The 18,544-nt window shown below is 41.0% G+C and overlaps 1 protein-coding gene across 9 annotated transcripts in view; it reads left to right on the top strand.

Moving 5' to 3' along the window:
• Positions 1-2,812: 2,812 nt before the first annotated feature.
• Positions 2,813-18,544, top strand: part of obscnb (obscurin, cytoskeletal calmodulin and titin-interacting RhoGEF b) — a 104,652-nt gene continuing 88,920 nt past the window's right edge. For 7 of the 9 annotated variants that reach the window (XM_046359688.1, XM_046359689.1, XM_046359690.1 and 4 more), the window contains exons 1-4: positions 2,813-2,976; positions 12,776-13,874; positions 17,626-17,895; positions 18,281-18,541. In XM_046359688.1, the coding sequence (XP_046215644.1) occupies positions 12,785-13,874; positions 17,626-17,895; positions 18,281-18,541 (1,621 nt within the window). In that variant the 5' untranslated portion in view covers positions 2,813-2,976; positions 12,776-12,784. The remainder of the gene's footprint in view (positions 2,977-12,775; positions 13,875-17,625; positions 17,896-18,280; positions 18,542-18,544) is intronic. The other 2 variants (XM_046359693.1, XM_046359692.1) reach the window with 1 other exon arrangement.

Genomic DNA, 18,544 nt, shown 5'->3' with positions numbered 1-18,544 from the left:
ATGCTCTTTTTTATTTATCTATATATAAATGGACAGTTATGAAGGAAGCATCCAGGTTTTTTTTACAGGGCTAAGGATATCTCAACAAGTCAGGGCGAAAACTGGCTACACTGATAACTGGAGTTTGGTTCCCACATTTCGAAACCATCTTTGGTATAGTGTCCCAATGTTTTTTGAATTGAGGAAGTGTGATCATAATCATTAGGATATTCTAACGATACGTAGTAGAAGACATATAAAATGCCCCCCCAGCCTTGTGAGCTAAACAGCGCACTTGCACTTGGTATGTGTCTTTAGGCTATGAATAAAACAGTGAAATCCCATTTTTGTATGAACCATTTGGCGGTGTATAATTGTAATGCGTACAAAATGTAGAAACAAAAGCCTTCGCTGTGAAAGTTGCAACACAATCTTGCAACACAAGTTGATAAATTTAGGCCCTTCATATATAGGCTACGCGCAGAACTTCGTTCAATGTATCGAACCAGTTATTGTTTTCTTGCTCAAACCGCAAGGAACACCTGTCAAACTCAGACATTTCTCTCAAAAAACAGGGATGGGGGGCCTCCCGGGGGGCGCAGTGGTCTAATGCACTGTGTACAGCCAGAGACTCTGGGTCCGAGCATGGCTCTCGACCCTCGATGAGCATGGCTCTCGACCCTCGACGAGCATGGCTCTCGACCTTCCCCGAGCATGGCTCTCGACCTTCGCCGAGCATGGCTCCTGATCTTCGAGTCCGTGCAGGAGTTGTAGCGATGAGACAAGACAGTAACAAAAAAACAGCGATGATGATTTGCAAGGGACTAGTATTATCTAAGGATCTTGAAGTTTGCCAAAAAACAGTAGGTTATTCTGGCTGGTATTACCCAACCTGCCCAAAAGATCCCTTCCGAATAGGGCTAGACAGCTACTTCCATCCAATGAAATGGTCTTTCCTCTGATTTCTATACCAATTCTTTGAATTGCTCTGTGGGTTGATCTGTGGGTTGATTTGAATGAGTTTTGGTAAACTGCTCCATTTGGAGACAAGAGAATTTAGTGCTCTAGGCAATGCATGCCTCTGTAGTTGTTTTTTCTTCTGGAACTCAGTCAGTGTCTTAAATTACTGTTCAGAGTTAGAATAGTAGAGTATACAAAGTGCCATTTCAAAAATTGGTTGTCATCAGTAGTTGTCCTCTTTTTATATTTCACTCACTGACAGCCACTCAATTAGCCCATGTCATTTTTTTTATCAGTTAATTTGTCTAGCCAGCTATCTAAACTTGTAGTATTCACAAAAATACCGCACAGGGTTGATTTTGATTTTGTTAGTCATTTTCATTCCGATATCAAATAAACATGGCATGAGTAATGTTTCAGGATAGTCAGGTAGATAAAAGCAAAATCTATATTTATTAAATAAGTAACTAAGTATAATATAATCAGTAATCAGTAGTGTAAGTGAGTGTTTTGCAGACAGGGTGATGAAAGGTGCCAAAGCAAACAAACAAAAGGCCATCTAATGTCTGGCATGAATGTGGAAGAGGTCTATTTATCCTGAGACACCTTTCATGTAGTTTTCATAAAAAAACAAGAACAAAGACAGAATCAGAAATCTGTATTTTTGACTAGGCGCCGATTTACCGATGTTTAAAAAAAAAATCTGTATTTTATATGTTTTAAAAAACACTTTTTATTTAATCTTTATTTAACTAGGCAAGTCAGTTAAGAACACATTCTTATTTTCAATGACGGCCTAGGAACGGTGGGTTAACTGCCTTGTTCAGGCGCAGAACGACAGATTTTCATCTTGTCAGCTCGGGGATCCAATCTTGCAACCTTACAGTTAACTAGTCCAAAGCAATAATGACTTGTCTCTCTCTCGTTGCACTCCACAAGGAGACTGCCTGTTACGTGAATGCAGTAAACCAAGGTAAGTTGCTAGCTAGCATTAAACGTATCTTATAAAAAACAATCAATCACAATCATAGTTAACTACACATGGTTGATGATATTACTAGATATTATCTAGCGTGTCCTGCGTTGCATATAATCTGACTGAGCATACAAGCATACAAGTATCTAAGTATCTGACTGAGTGGTGGTAGGCAGAAGCAAGATCGTAAACATTCATTCAAACAGCACTTTCATGCGTTTTGCCAGCAGCTCTTCATTGTGCGTCAAGCGTTGCGCTGTTGATGACTTCAAGCCTATCAACTCCCGAGATGTGGCTGGTGTAACCGATGTGAAATGGCTAGCTAGTTAGCGCACACTAATAGCGTTTCAAACGTCACTCGCTCTGAGCCTTCTAGTAGTTGTTTCCCTTGCTCTGCATGCTTTCATATGTTCTCATGTTCTGAGCAAGGAACTGAAACGTTAGCTTTCTTACATAGCACATATTGCACTTTTACTTTCTTCTCCAACACTTTGTTCTTGCATTATTTAAACCAAATTGAACATGTTTCATTATTTACTTGAGGCTAAATTGATTTTATTGATGTATTATATTAAGTTAAAACAAGTGTTCATTCAGTATTGTTGTAATTGTCATTATTACAAATTTTTTTTTTTTAAATCAGCCAATTAAATCGGTATCGGCTTTTTTGTCCTCCAATCAGTATCGGTATCGGCGTTGAAAAATCATAGTCGGCCTCTAGTCCAGACCCATGCTCCTGCACCTAGGCTATCTCTACATTAAATGACAAGTCTATTTTGGAACGGAGGCTGCACCAAAATAGGAATGTTAGCTATTTGGCATCATGAGGTACCACATTAGAAAAAAGAAAGCGTAGTCAACCACCCACCGCAGGAGACAGGGGGAATGTTACACTTTCCTGGATACACAATCATCATTGTAGGGATATTGATACGCACCGGACATACATTTATTGGATCTCAGCGGCAAAGATTGGATTATTTTACGGACTGTAAAACCTTATTGAAGTTTTAGTTCACATGTTTCAGCGCTTGTTTTATCAGAGTGGCTGAAGACTCAAGGTGAGCAAATCATTGCTGAAGTTGAACTAACCCAGTTCCCAGTTTAAATAACCTAAAAGGACATTCAATTTGCAGTCCCTGATCAACATAAATTCTAATTTAATAAGGCATGAGTCATATATTTTTGAATGGGAATCGAGAGTGTCGTCATTTTAGAGGAGTCATGTTTATTAATGTGCTTTATGTTTGTGGTGGCAGTTTTACCTTCCCCAAAAAGTATGTTTTCATGTCTTATTTATTTAATTACAATGAGCAACTTTGTTGGTCCGAAAATACTGTCAGTAAAACGTTTTTGCCGACTATCTAGCCTACACAATACACAAAACCAACTACATAAAACATGTATGATTAATTTGCATTGGCTAATGGTATTGGCAAGTTTATTAAACAATATAGAACAAAGAAGTGTTTCCTTCAGTTGTGGTGCCCTATCAAAACAGTTTATCCCTCTATGCTTCTACAAATGGCAATGGACAGAGACGCGGCCCGACAGCTGAGGTTATTTCGGGTACAGGCAGCTCAGGGGAGGTGACAAAGATGGCAAATGTCACCCTTTCAAAGACACATATCTGTTCTATTTAACCGTGTTAAAACCTCATTTGTCCCAATCTGGCAGTGCGTTGATGTCAGTTTACCTTTGTCAACCTATATTCACCCTCTCAAAAAGACAGCCAAACGTTTGTTGAATTTCCATGTGTTATCACTCTGCTTTCAACCTTCTAAAAGCACAACCAAATTTCAATGGAAAAACTATTTTTGGTTTAGTTGTCACCAAATGTCTATCACTGCGCTTTCAATCATTTAAAAGCAAAGTTAAAATGGGAATTCAATATCAGATAGGTTATTTTTTTATATAACAGATGAATGTGTTATCACTGTAGTTAATCTAATAGCAGAACCAAATGACCTGGATTGCAATTGAGATTAGACGAAATTAAAAGTACATAATGCTAGTATGTATCACAATGAAGTGTGAGATTCTGCGCAGATTATTACAGAAATTGTGACCTATGCATGTTATCTTGAACATGCACGCTTTACATGATTACATTAGAAGAAATGTATAGTTGACTGTTACATTAGTTTGTAAAATGGCCTTAACTTTAGGCTATTTATCGGATTACAAAAGTAATATTGAATTGTGTTTGGTTGACAATGCAACCAAATATCAACGTTTAAAGGAGATCTATCTAGTGCTTGGAAAGTTTCATTTGAGCCAATGGCTTAATCCCATTCTTGAACTTGTATTTTTTGTTGAGTTGGAGATGTGAATCCAACATATCATTTCTTAACTTTAATAGTTGATAGGATATGTATTATAAGGTATTTATTGTATTTCAAAAGTGATATTGTTTCAAGTTTCACATTTTGATGGTACTATGTACAGGATACACGTGGTATGCATCATCCAACTAAATGCTTACTTGCAAGTTCCTTCTCGACAATGCAACAACAATAAGAAATATTAAAAGATAAGAATAGGAACATAAAGTAAATGGTTCAGTAGAATAGAATAAACATTTTAGTATAATACAGGAAGGTACAATTTATAGTCCAATATTTACACATGATTTGTATCAGAGAAAAGGGGGATTTGCAAGTGTTTAAATTGTGCAATAGTACATATGAGTCTGGTAACAGCAATTGTGATGTGTGTATATAACAGTGTTTTGTGTCCGTGTGTGTGTGTGTGTGTGTGTGTGTGTGTGTGTGTGTGTGTGTGTGTGTGTGTGTGTGTGTGTGTGTGTGTGTGTGTGTGTGTGTGTGTGTGTGTGTGTGTGTGTGTGTGTGTGTGTGTGTGTGTGTGTGTGTGTGTGTGTGTGTGTGTGTGTGTGTGTGCGTATATCCACACAGCCTAAAATGTTTTTTTATTTTAAAAGTTATTTTTCCTCATCAATCTACACACAATACCCTATAATGACAAAACAAAAACAGGTTTCTAGAAATTCTTGCTTACTTAAAAACTGAAATATCACATTTACATAAGTATTCAGACCCCTTAATCAGTACTTTGTTGAAGCACCTTTGGCAGAGATTACAGCCTCAACACTTCTTGGGTATGACGCTACAAGCTTGGCACACCTGTATTTGGGGAGTTTCTCCCATTCTTCTCTGCAGATCCTCTCAAGATCTGTCAGGTTGGATGGGGAGCGTTGCTGCACAGCTATTTTCTGGTCTCTCTAGAGATGTTCGATCGGGTTTAAGTCCGGACTCTGGCTGGGCCATTCAAGGACATTCAGAGACTTGTCCCAAAGTCACTCCTGCATTGTCTTGGCTGTGTGCTTAGGGTCGTTGTCCTGTTGGAAGGTGAACCTTCGGCCCAGTCTGAGGGCCTGAGTGCTCTGGTGCAGGATTTCATCAAGGATCTTTCTGTACCCTGCTCTATTCATCTTTACCTTGATCCTGACTAGTCTCCAAGTTCCTGCCTCTGAAAAACATCCCCACAGGCCAAAGAGTTCAATTTTGGTTTCATCAGACCAGAGAATCTTGTTTCTCATGGTCTGAGATTCTTTAGGTGCCTTTTGGCTTACTCCAAGTGGGCTGTCATGGGCCTTTTCCTGGGGAGTGGTTCTGTCTGGCCACTCTACCATAAAGGCCTGATTGGTGGAGTGCGGCAGAGATGGTTGTCCTTCTGGAAGGTTCTCCCATCTCCACAGAGGAACTCAAGCGCTCTGTCAGAGTGACCATTGGGTTCTTGGTCATTCTCATAATCGCACATTGGTAATACTCAGTGAAAACAAAGCCTCCTTCACTCACGCCGCCAAGCTTACCCTAGAAAAACTGACTATCCTACCGATCCTCGACTTCGGCGATGTCATCTACAAAATGGCTTCCAACACTCTACTCAGCAAACTGGATGCAGTCTATCACAGTGCCATCCGTTTTGTCACTAAAGCACCTTATACCACCCACCACTGCGACTTGTATGCTCTAGTCGGCTGGCCCTCACTACATATTCGTCGCCAGACCCACTGGCTCCAGGTCATCTACAAGTCCATGCTAGGTAAAGCTCTCTTATTATCTCAGTTCACTGGTCACGATGGCAACACCCATCCGTAGCACGCGCTCCAGCAGGTGTATCTCACTGATCATCCCTAAAGCCAACACCTCATGGAACTGGAACGAACTGCAAAAATCGCTGAAGTTGGAGACTTTTATCTCCCTCACCAACTTCAAACATCAGCTATCCGAGCAGCTAACCGATCGCTGCAGCTGTACATAGTCTATTGGTAAATAGCCCACCCATTTTCACCTACCTCATTCCCATACTGTTTTTATACTGTTTTTTATTGATTTACTTTTCTGCTCTTTTGCACACCAATATCTCTACCTGTACATGACCATCTGATCATTTATCACTCCAGTGTTAATCTGCAAAATTGTATTATTTGCCTACCTCCTCATGCCTTTTGCACACATTGTATATAGACTGCCCATTTCTTTCTACTGTGTTATTGACTTGTTAATTGTTTTACTCCATGTGTAACTCTGTGTTGTCTGTTCACACTGCTATGCTTTATTTTGGCCAGGTCGCAGTTGCAAATGAGAACTTGTTCTCAACTAGCCTACCTGGTTAAATAAAGGTGAAATAAAAAAATATATAAAAAAATAGGTAAGCAGGGCTGGTCTTAGTTAAAACCCTGGATGGTCTCTCGAGTGGCGTAGCTGTCTAAAGCACTGCATCGCAGTGTTGCGGTGTCACTACAACCTGGGGTTCTTTACTTGGCTCATCACGCTCTAGCTACTCCTTGTGGCTGCCCGGGCGCCTGGAGGCTGACTTCGGTCGTCAGTTGAACAGTTTTCCTCTGACAAATTGGTATGGCTGGCTTCCGGGTTAAGTGTGCAGGTGTTGGCGGGTCATGTTTTGGAGGACGCATGACCTCTCCTGAGCCCGTTGGGGAGTCACGAAATTGGGGTGGAAAAGGGGGGGAAATTACAACATCAAATGGAAAATAAAACCCTGAATGGTAGACCAAAGGGTAGTGCTATATAGATATATTCTCCAGCAGTAGGTGCTGCTCAACCTATAGTTTTTTATTCTGATAGTGGATATAACGTTGAAGAGCTGACGTTGTTTTTAAGGTACAAATGTAACATATGTTCATGTGAATATTCAAAAATCCATATAAAGACAATATGTGCATTGTCCCACCAGTGGTGTTTCCACCAAACGGACTTCTTGCAGATAAAAGTCAGTGCTTTCATGTACCGATGAAAAATGTTAAGTTCATTGTGTTTCCATCACATTTCAACTCTACCGATAGTTTTGGCGCAAAAACGTTTGTGTTTAATAGCAAATGTGCCTACTCTGGTCTTGGCATGTACGCTCTAGCTAACAGCTCCCAGATGCAGTGCGGGTTGCTGTGCAGCTTGGCTAGTCTACATGATGAGATTATGATAGATAAAATGCGAGAATATTTTTATCTGTCAAACGGTAGCCAAGCATCGATTATGTCACCAGAATAAGATCCTCAATATTTATTGGAAAGGAGCATCAAGCTCATCACCGTACACTTTCACCACCCTGTGAAGTTCATCACAATTTATGTCTTCTGTCGCCTAATAAACTGCATGGTTTCCAGAGTCGTAGTGGGAGGATCACACACCATATTATCACGTGACTCTAAAGTTTACTTCAGTATGATGGTTATTATATCAATATTTGTGCATAAAGGCATTTCCACTGCCATTTCTCACAAAATACATTTTTTGTCACAAAAAGATCCCACCATGTCCAACGAACAAATTATCTGCCAGCATTTGTACAATTGTACCGAAAGTCCTGTTTCCATCACAGCTGTCGTGATTTCTTTTTATACCGTATGACTTTACTAAAATGAAAACTGTGGATAGAAAAGTCATTTATGTTGAAATTTGGTTACCATGATAACATAATCATGTGCTTGAAATTTCACCCTCAAAACAACCGCTTATGATGATGACTTCTTTGTTGTTGACAAATTACGTTGAAAAAAATGTTATTCAACCAGTTTGTGCCCAGTGGGAATCCAACTGCTCTCCTTTCGATGCACCTTTATATGGAAGTGTGTACTGTAGGTGTTATTTGACCTTGATAGTGATAGGGGTCTGGTTGATGGCCTACGTCACACTGCAATCGTGTTCCTCAAGTCTGGTCCTGGGGACTCAAGTGGTATAAACTTTTTCAATGACTTGATAATTAGGCTACTAATCAAGTTTAATCAGGTATGTTAGTGATGGACTTGTAAACCCTTGTAGGTTTCTGTTACTGTAATTTATTATGCCAATGTGCTTTCCCTTAATCTATTTTAATCTATTTTATGAGAATTTATAATATTCTTGTTTGCATAAAATAGACGCAGACCAGTCTTTCAATAATAGGTAACATAATTTATTCTCGGAGCGCGCTACCACTTAACCACGAGCAACAGTTTATATACAGATCATGATGTCATTTCATTGCTTTAACAGAATCCCCTCCTCTCGACCGGGACAAAGTGAGGTGAAAAGTTCATTCTAACTTATTAACACACTCCCAGATAACTTTTGACCCCTCAACATTATCGATCACCACTGAGCTGACAGTTCTAATTAACAGAAAACTTAGGAATGCACTCACTGTCTTATCTAAAAAAAAACAGAGCTATGTTTCTGTAGGGTCAACCATAGGCTTACGACCTTATGTGTTTACACAGTCCCCAACCCATTCGTTTCTTCCTAGTTGGAATGGTGTTCATAAACTTGAATTACTCCTTGTCCGTGTCACACAATCCCTTCTTATGAACTCATATTGTTAATCAGATATAATAAAACAGAGTATAAGTTTGACTAGTTACAGTTCCATTTAAAATGATTTGTTCAGTCATTTAATCATAATTTCCCCAACAATCCACCCTCAAAATGACTTAACAACTCATACCATCATTAAACACTACATGGAAATATCAATGATATACTAGAAGACAACCAATACATGTATGTACATAATCAACTTCAATGACTGTTCTAACCTACATCAGAATCTTAATTCTACTTATCAGGATTTTCTGTTAATCTTCATGAAAAAACAATCTATACATTGAAACAAGAAAACATCTACATTTCTTAAACATCAAATATGGTCTCTTCGCGAGTGAAATGATCCGGATTCTTCTATTACGTCCATGCCATGTATTTTGTATTCCACTGGTCAGAGCTTAGGATTGGTCCATATATCACCATCTGAAGTGTCATTGATTTCTCCAGAGTCCTGGAAATGATAACTTTCATACACACAATCAACCACATGCGCACAAAACTAACACAGTCACACAGGTGAAGGTAGCCCATAACACAGTAATCATAACATGTTTCCATCTTCCAAACACACTGTCAACCCAATTAGGCAGAAAAGTATCCAACCCTAAGTTTCCTGCCAACTCGTGAACTAGGGTGTGTAAACCAGACAAGGCCTTGGTCACTGATCCATCCTAACTGTACCATCGGAGTCCAAATTACTTCCATACACTCCTCCCACCCTTTTCAGCCAGCAAACATCCAAGACTATTCTATTCTGCCAAACCATTCATTACATCTCTGATATAATTGGTGAAGCGCTGTGGATTTTTAATAGATATAATTGATCCCAATAAACATTCTCATTGAGAGTGGACCACCAAAAAATACTCTAATACTCTAAGACTCTAATCCTGCCAGGATCTAATTTATAGCTTTGATCTCATCTGCCACCCTTGGAACCACAATGTTATTAATACGAACCCCATCATCAAAAGACCCAGACGGAGTACTTCTTTTCTCCCGTTTAGTCAACATCATGTCATGGTGTTGAATGAGTATGAAAGACATTCTCAAATGTACCAGTGCACACACCCCTGTTCAATTAGCCAGTAATACTCGGCCATCACGTCATTCCCCCCACACAACCAACAGATGTGAGCCCTGGGCCTCCTTATCTTACTGAAATCCCCAGATCTCAACCAGCCTGCCCAATCACTCATTGGTCGCATCAGAAGTAACATTATCTGTCCTATTGCAATACTGATTTCCCCCCACATATTTCCCAGAAGTACTATACTGAATCAAACAGTAAACAGTCTCCCTTTTGCCTCTGTGAAAGGAGGAAGCTCAGATTTCAGAGGAACATGTGGATATCAATAGTGCAAATCCATACAACTTATTATCTGTCTTCCCTGCATTTCGATGGGCACAAATCTATCGTAATTGTCTCCTTGTTATTATTTAGAATTAATTTGATTTAAGTAACTGTCTCGTCTTTGATTTAGCATTTTAATTACGACTCTGTTCCCAATACATTATTCAAACAGATCATTTAGTGAACTGACATCATCTTGCATCAAAATTCGCTTCGTCCTTATTTTAAGTTGAATGAATTAGTCTTTCAATTTGAACCAAACAAACAATTTAAAATGTTCAGTTTATATCTTATACCAATACTAGTGACTATAACTTTCTATGCAAAATAATTTGTTTAATTACAAACAAAAACTCAAGATTATTTTTAGTTAACAGTTAACACTATACCACCAACGCTATGGAACTAACTGAGATTCTCAGCAAATAGACCCATTTTACAGTTGTCTGTATTTGTAGCTCCGGCATCGGGACAACAGAAAATAGCCCTAATTTAAACGCCCAATGTTTTCCCTCAGTTGGGATTCTCATTAATCTCGCTCTCTTTGTAACCAGGTGATGTCATCGCATGTGTGGGTGTTGGAACTGAAAGGTTGGATAAGGTATAGTGAGCAGGGCTAGAGGCTCTACAGTGAAATAAGCCAATAAACACTATCCAGAACAGCAATGGACAAGGCATGTTGACATTAAGGAGAGGCATGCTTATTCGAGTGATCATAAGGGTCCAGTGAGTAGTGAGGTTGGTTGGGGTCACGGCGATTCAGATATATATAGATTTTAGATTTTAGATTCTTCAAAGTAACCACCCTTTGCCTTGATGACAGCTTTGCACACTCTTGGCATTCTTTCAACCAGTCTTGAAGGAGTTCCCACATATGCTGAGCACTTGTTGCCTGCTTTTCTGTCACTCTGCGGTCCAACTGATTACAAACCATCTCAACTGGGTTGAGGTCAGGTGATTGTGGAGGCCAGGTTATCTGATACAGCACTCCATCACTTGCCTTCTTGGTCAAATAGCCCATACACAGCCTGGCGGTGTGTTGGTTTATAGTCCCACTAAGCACAAACCAGATGGAATGGCTTATATCTGTGCAAAATGCTGTGGTAGCCATGCTGGTTATGTGTGCCTTGAATTCTAAATAAATCACAGACAGTGTCACCAGAAAAGCACCATGACACCTCCTCCTCCATGCTTCACGGTGTGAACTACACATGCAGAGATCATCCATTCACCTACTCTGCGTCTCACAAAGACATGCCAAATTTGGACTCATCAGACCAAAGGACAGATTTCCTCTTGTCTAATGTCCATTGCTCGTGTTTCTTGGCCCAAGCAAGTCTCTTCTTATTATTGGTGTGCTTTAGTAGTGGTTTCTTTGCAGTATTTTGACAATGAAGGCCTGATTTACAAGTCTCCTCTGAACAGTTGATTTTGAGATGTGTCTGTTACTTGAACTCTGTGAAGCATTTATTTGGGCTGCAATTTCTGAGGCTGGTAACTCTAAGTAACTCTGGGTCCTCTTGAGAGCCAGTTTCATCATAGTGCTTGATGGTGTTTGAGACTGCACTAGAGGAAACTTTAAAAGTACTCTATTATTTATATGTATATATTTTTGTTGTTTCCTGTTTTTCCTGTTATTTTGTCAGTAATACGTGACACGTATCAGTTTGCAAACATTGTAAAACAAAAATTAACTAACTAGCTAGATAGCTCGCTTACAAGACTAGTCATGCTAGCTGCATTGTTGCTTGCGATTGGCTGTGGTCTTGGGGGTGGCATACAGACTCAGAGTTACCTGTCAGGCATCATTCAGGGTTTAAATGCCCCACGAGGGATTAGATGCCCCAAGAGCTCTTACTTAGCTCAAGTTAGCATGAAACGCACCATCCTTTAGTGTAGCAATCAATGAAAACCTATGCGCTGATCCGCTGGGGGCTTTGCCACCCCAGCCATACAGTCAATCTATCATCAATGCGTCCACTCCTATTTACAGAGTTTATCTCGTGATCTCGACAAAACAATATTTGTTATGTCGTGATCATGAGATAAATAAGTTGGGATCTCAACATAACGAGATAAATGTTTTTTTTAAATTAGCATGTCCTTTTTGAACCATACTTATCAGTCATCAATGCATATCTTACATTTGGTTGACTTCCATGTCAGACAGACTTCACTAGAAATATCTGAGCCATATGTGAGACATGTTAACACATTCTTCCAAGTCCCTATGAAAACTATCTCAATTTGCAGCAATCAATCCACTCCATAGTGGCCCACTCAAACACATTATGCCTCTATGTGAGAACTAGGCTTACCAAACCTTCAAGTTATTACTTCCTGGTGTAGTGTTATCACATGATCATGTCAGGCATTAGTGTCAGGCATGAGAAGGATGAGACACTAGACGTCGTGTAGTGTCATACGTGTGTGACATTGTAGTTCAAGAGGCAAGTGATTTAAATGATTGACAACAACAATAGAAGGACATCTTACTTTTTTTGTCTTATGATCTTGATATATCTTAGTATTATTCTATAATGTATCTTACTGGATATATTACTTACTGGATATATTATTCTATACTTCTATTTTCTATACTCATGTATTGATTCCTGTCAATTGTGTGTTTCTATTCTAACTAGCATTATTTCCTTGGTAATCTAGGAACCAGTAATGGACCAGAACCTGTTTGGAGGGGCCCCCAGATTCCTCACGCGGCCCAAAGCATTCGCAGTGTGCGTGGGCAAGGATGCCACTCTAAGCTGCACCATCGTGGGCAACCCCACCCTACTGATTACCTGGGAAAAGGAGAAGCTACGTCTGAACTCCGGGGGCCGCTTCAAGACGGTGGATGATGGTAATGTCTACCGCCTCACCATCTACGATCTAACCCTGGAAGACAGCGGCCAGTACATGTGCCGGGCCAAGAACAACGTTGGGGAGGCATACGCATGTGTAACCCTTCATGTAGGCCTTCCACAGGAGATGGTGGACAGGGCCCCCGTCTTCATGGTCAAGCCTACCTCTGCACGTGTGGGCCTGGGGGGCGATGTGGTCTTCCACTGCCGGGTTGCTGCTTACCCAGAGCCCAAATTTGACTGGGATAAGGACGGGCGTTACCTAGCCGAGACAAACCGCATCAAGGTGTCCTCGGACGGCGACAGCAGCTCCCTGAGGATCCAAAGCGTGCGCAGCCTAGACAGCGGCACGTATACCTGCCGCGCCCAGAACTCGGTGGGCCGCTCAAACTCTGCCGCCGCCTTGGTCATAGACACCCAGGACTCCCGTCACCTGGGCCAGGACAAGAGCACCTCCCTCCTCTCCCACATGCAGAAGCGTAAAGAAGGGATCTCCATCTACCGCACGGCAGAGACCCGCAGCTCCTCTCACAACTCCACCACCAATTCGTCCACGGCCACCACTATGGTCACAGACGGGCTGAGCGCTCTGGGTCTGGACCACGGCAGCGCAGCACTGGTCAGCCAGCTACCCAAAAGCGTCTTCACCCGCACCTGCACGGTGACTGAGGGCAAGCATGCCAAGCTCAGCTGCTTCGTGACGGGTCACCCCAAGCCTCATATCATCTGGAGGAAGGATGGGGGGAACATCGGCGAGGGACGAAGGCACATCATGTATGAGGACCAGGCCGAGAACTTCATCCTCAAGATCCTGTACTGCAAGCAGAGCGACAACGGCCTGTACACCTGTAATGCCTCCAACATGGCTGGACAAACCTACAGCGCTGTGCTGGTGATTGTTAAAGGTAAGAAGAGCTTTTTTGAAACCTTTTGACAAGCTTGATATACAGTATGCTCACTGGTGTAGCACACGCCCCCGCAGCCCTCGTGGTTGGGGTTCCCCCTGAGGTCGGGCCCCCCAGATAGCATATGAACACGTCATAAGCCATGATTTCATTTTTTGGAATGACGGGAAATTAGCTTTAAAACTTCATATTTTTCTCTCGGCCTCATGGCAAAATGTGTAAAATAGCACGAGATTAGCTATTAAACGGATTTGTTTTGGTCTATACCCCCCAAAAAAGTACAATGGTTTTTTTTTCTTTTTTTTTTTGCAATGGGGGGGGACCTTAGCTGACAAGGTACAAATCTGTCGTTCTTCTGCCCCTGAACAGGCAGTTAACCCACTGTTCCTTGGCCCTCATTGAAAATAAGAGTTTGTTATTAACTGACTTGCCTAGTTAAATAAAGGTTCATTTTTAAAAATGTAAAATTGTGAATTTACTCTATGCATGATAATATACATTTCTCCATTCTAAAATAAAATGTTTAGCATTAGTTTTTACATATCTCACATTGCCATACTCCCAAGTCTAGTTCATCACTTGGCTGCTGAGGAAAAAGTGAGGGTAGTTTTTCCATAAAATGATACATAAAATTATTAATGTAGGGAGATGACTTTAAGATTAACTCTCATGGCTCTATATGAATTGCTGATACTGGACTAGTATATATATTATAAATATATATATATTTTTAAATATAGCTTAAATTAATTTCAGCAAATCTGTCTACACCAATGACTGTATATATGAATGGACAAAACCATCGATCACGTGACATTCATATGTGAAGACACAATAGCGCATTTAAAATGGCGTCCTACGGAGACATAACATGCGCAGTTTGAGCTACTGCAGGTAGTGGCGTCGCAGGCAAACTCAGTTTTGCCACTTTTCATTGAGTTAGATTGGCAACAAAGATTGCCATTTCCCCATTCACAATGCAGTACCGCGGTCAGCCTTGAATTTCATGACTTGGTGAGAGGGGGCAGTCGTTCTCCCCTGGTCTACACTACCAGAATTAACCAAAGTAAACTAAAACGTTCACCTGAGCACAGTGTTACTTTTTTCCAACATACTGTAGACTTAAACTGCGCAACTAAGTGGTGGAATGCTGGCAGCGATATGAAGGAGGAGTGTAGTGTTTCATCTACTTTCTGCCGGTGATGAGTATTTCACAGTGGCTATTAGCCCACTGTTACCCGCACGCGCCAGAGCTAGGGTGACTTTCCATGAGGCACCCCTGATTGGCTAGAAGCCTGGAGCATGGATTATCATTGGCGGTTGTTAATCTCTGTCTCAATTTGACAGTGAGTGCAGAGCTCATGGCTGGCATTTGGTTGTGCCTGGTTATAATTGACGCCAGAGAATGGATACTTGACATGCCTGCCTTGTTGTTTTATAGGATTTTGTCGGGGGATTTGCAAAGGAGAGGGGCTGTATCCCTCTGCCCTGTATGCACCAGTGTTCCTATTAATACCAGATAATTTGATAACCCCTCTGGGACGCAAGAAGCAACGTTGGAAAAGGTCATAATAGAAACCTACTCAGTAGTCAAAAGTCCCAGCCAAACATTCAAAACACACACGTTTAGAGGATACGATATGTGGAAAGATGAGAGCAGCACATAATGGCTTACCCAAAATGTAAGTGAATATGATTTCCCCAAAAGCATAAGCCACTATTGTGAACCCATTGTAAATGGCCTTGTAAACTCATTCCATAATAAAGTAATAAAGTTACATCTTAGAGAACTAAAGCATTATTAAGCAGTGGTGGAAAAAGTACTCAATTGTCATACTTGAGTAAAAGTAAAGATATCAAATGTATTTATGAAGCTCTGATATCAGATGATATCTCAATGTGCTGTACAGAAACCCAGCCTAAAACCCCATCCCAGACAGGAAGATCACGTCAGTGACTCAACCCACTCAAGATACCATTATAGAAAATGACTCAAGTAAAAGTGAAAGTCACCCAGTAAAATAATACTTCAGTAAAAGTTTTTGGTTTTAAATATACATAAGTATCGAAAGTAAATGGAATTGCTCAAATGTACTTAAGTATCAAAAGTAAAAGTATAAACAATTTCAAATTCCTTATATTAAGCAAACCAGGCTGCACAATTATTTTTTACTTTAAAAAAAAAAAACGGATAACCAGGGGCACACTCCAACACCAATTTACAAACAAAATAATTGTGTTTAGTGAGTCCACCAGATCAAAGGCACTAGGAATGACCAGGGATGTTCTCTTGATAAGTGTGTGAATTGGACCATTTTCCTGTCAAAATGTAACGAGTACTTTTGGGTGTCAGGGAAAATGTATGGAGTAAAACGTACATTATTTTATTTAGGAATGTAGTGAAGTAAAAGTAAAAGTTGGCAAAAAATATAAATTGTAAAGTAAAGTACAGATACCCTAAAAGCGACATAAGTAGTACATTCAAACATTATTTTACTTAAGTACTTTACACCAGTGTTATTAAGCCTAAGTGGAGAAGATTCCTTTTGTTTCTGTAATCTGCTCTCTAACGATTGTACATGTTATTTTTATACCCTGAGTCATTTATTGGAGCCCATAGACAGTCATAAATCATGTGTGTGTATCACGTTTTTACACTTCTTTCCTGGAGTGGATTGGTTGGAGATTATTGGGTTGTTCGTGGATTACAGGTGAAATACACAAGTGATTGAAGCTCTACTACTGTACACAAACTTGTTTAAAGGGGTGCATGGAGTGTTCAGAGATACTGTAGATGTATAAGCTCATTTAATTACTGGATGTCACTCACCTTTTGAAAATGTTTCTGGAATCTTCCTGTGTCACAGCCCAAGGCGTTGTATGGCACAGTGTATTCAAAGAAAGACACAATTGAATAGGCAAAAACAAAAAGAGATAGACTTTTTGAGCAATTGACTTACGTATTGATGGGGTTCACCTTGGGGTCATGATAGGGGCTGGACCAAATGATTGATGTATTATAATAATTGATTATGCTTATGTTGTATTAATAGAAGGGGAAGGGCTATAAGACCCCTCACCCACTACATTTATAGGGTCCCCGACCACAGATTAGCAATATATATGCTTTATAAGGCTTTATAAGGTTTAATATTGTTCCACAGTTTTCACACATTTTCACACATTTTCTAGTATCTGCTTCTTATAAGAAACAGTCTGAAAGATGTGTGAGCTATTGCAGTAAAAATAGGGTGTCTGTGAGAAAGCGCCCCTGGGCTAATAGAGATTCATAGACACATAACCCTGCAGGGGAGTAAAAGAGTTAAGAGACTAGTCAGACATACCACTATAAAGCAACTTGGGGAGTGGAATATTACTGCTGAGCCCTTAGAAAACACTGGAACTAGTGTCTCTCCTAATGCATGGGCTTGGTCTCATGAGTAGAAGGTGTTGACATAGGCAGTTACATCACTAGGGGTTGACTGCAAGCATATTAAAGCAACTTGGACCCTTTTCTATTTTGCAGAACTTACTCGGAAACATGCGTGCTATGTTCCCGTTGTCAACTTCTGTCTGCAATTACATTAATAAATTAATGATTGAATTACTTAAAGATATTGTCTGATTGCTGATTTCACCAATAAGCAAATGATTGACAACGAACAAGGAACCTACCCCAACAGTATCTACCAATATGCATAATTTCCCCCACCTTTTGAGAATTATTCTGCGCTCTTCCCATGATCCTCAGAGCCCAAGGTGCCGTTCAGGAGGAAGCTGCAGGATGTGGAGGTCCAGGAGAAGATGACGGCCATGCTGCTGTGTGAGGTGCCTGTTTCGGCTAGCCAGGCCAGCTGGTTCATGGAGGAGACACGTCTGGAGGACAGCTCCAAGTACTGCATGGAGGAGGAGGGGACCATGCGTCGCCTCACCATCCGCAATGTCACCACTAATGATGATGCCGTCTACATCTGCGAGATGAAGGAGGGGAGCCGCACCGTAGCCGAGCTCACTGTGCTGGGTACGAGAGCCATTTTCTTGTCTCTCTAGTCTTCTGACAACCTTCTGATGCATCCATTAACCGATAAGGCAACATCATCAACATTGAGATTGTCCCTACATATACTTTGATGGGAAACATGTAAGACAGAAGTTAACATTGCTTTAGTTTGCAATGACACGTTGTGCAGTTTCGTCATGTACTAGGCATTACTGCATATTACTGTCTAACGATACTGTGAAAATGCTGTCAAAACATTTAACGGTGCAAAGGGGGTATCCAATTTCATTTATGACCTCTCCAGGGGACAATAACCTTGGTATTTAGTTTGCACAGTGCTAGTGCTGCAGCGTTGTAGGCCACACTACACCTGCCCTTTGGTGACCCCTGTGCTTGTCACTTCCAGGGAACATCACTAAGAAGCTTCCCAGGAGGACTGTAGTGTCGGTGAGTGATACAGTGATCTTCTGCGTTGAGCTGGAGCACCCCTGTTCTGACGCCTACTGGACGCGCAACGGCGAGCGCCTGAAGCCGGACACACGGATGTCCATTGCGAGCACCCTCAGACAGTACACGCTAACCATCAGCCACTGCCAGGCCGACGACTCAGGAGAGGTGGCTTTTGTGGCTGGAGACTGCAAGACCTCCACACGATTCTCAGTCGCGGGTG

The sequence above is a fragment of the Oncorhynchus gorbuscha genome, linkage group LG08 (genome assembly GCF_021184085.1).
Source record: "Oncorhynchus gorbuscha isolate QuinsamMale2020 ecotype Even-year linkage group LG08, OgorEven_v1.0, whole genome shotgun sequence".
Taxonomy (NCBI): domain Eukaryota; kingdom Metazoa; phylum Chordata; class Actinopteri; order Salmoniformes; family Salmonidae; genus Oncorhynchus; species Oncorhynchus gorbuscha.
This window is presented reverse-complemented; position numbering and strand designations above follow the sequence as displayed.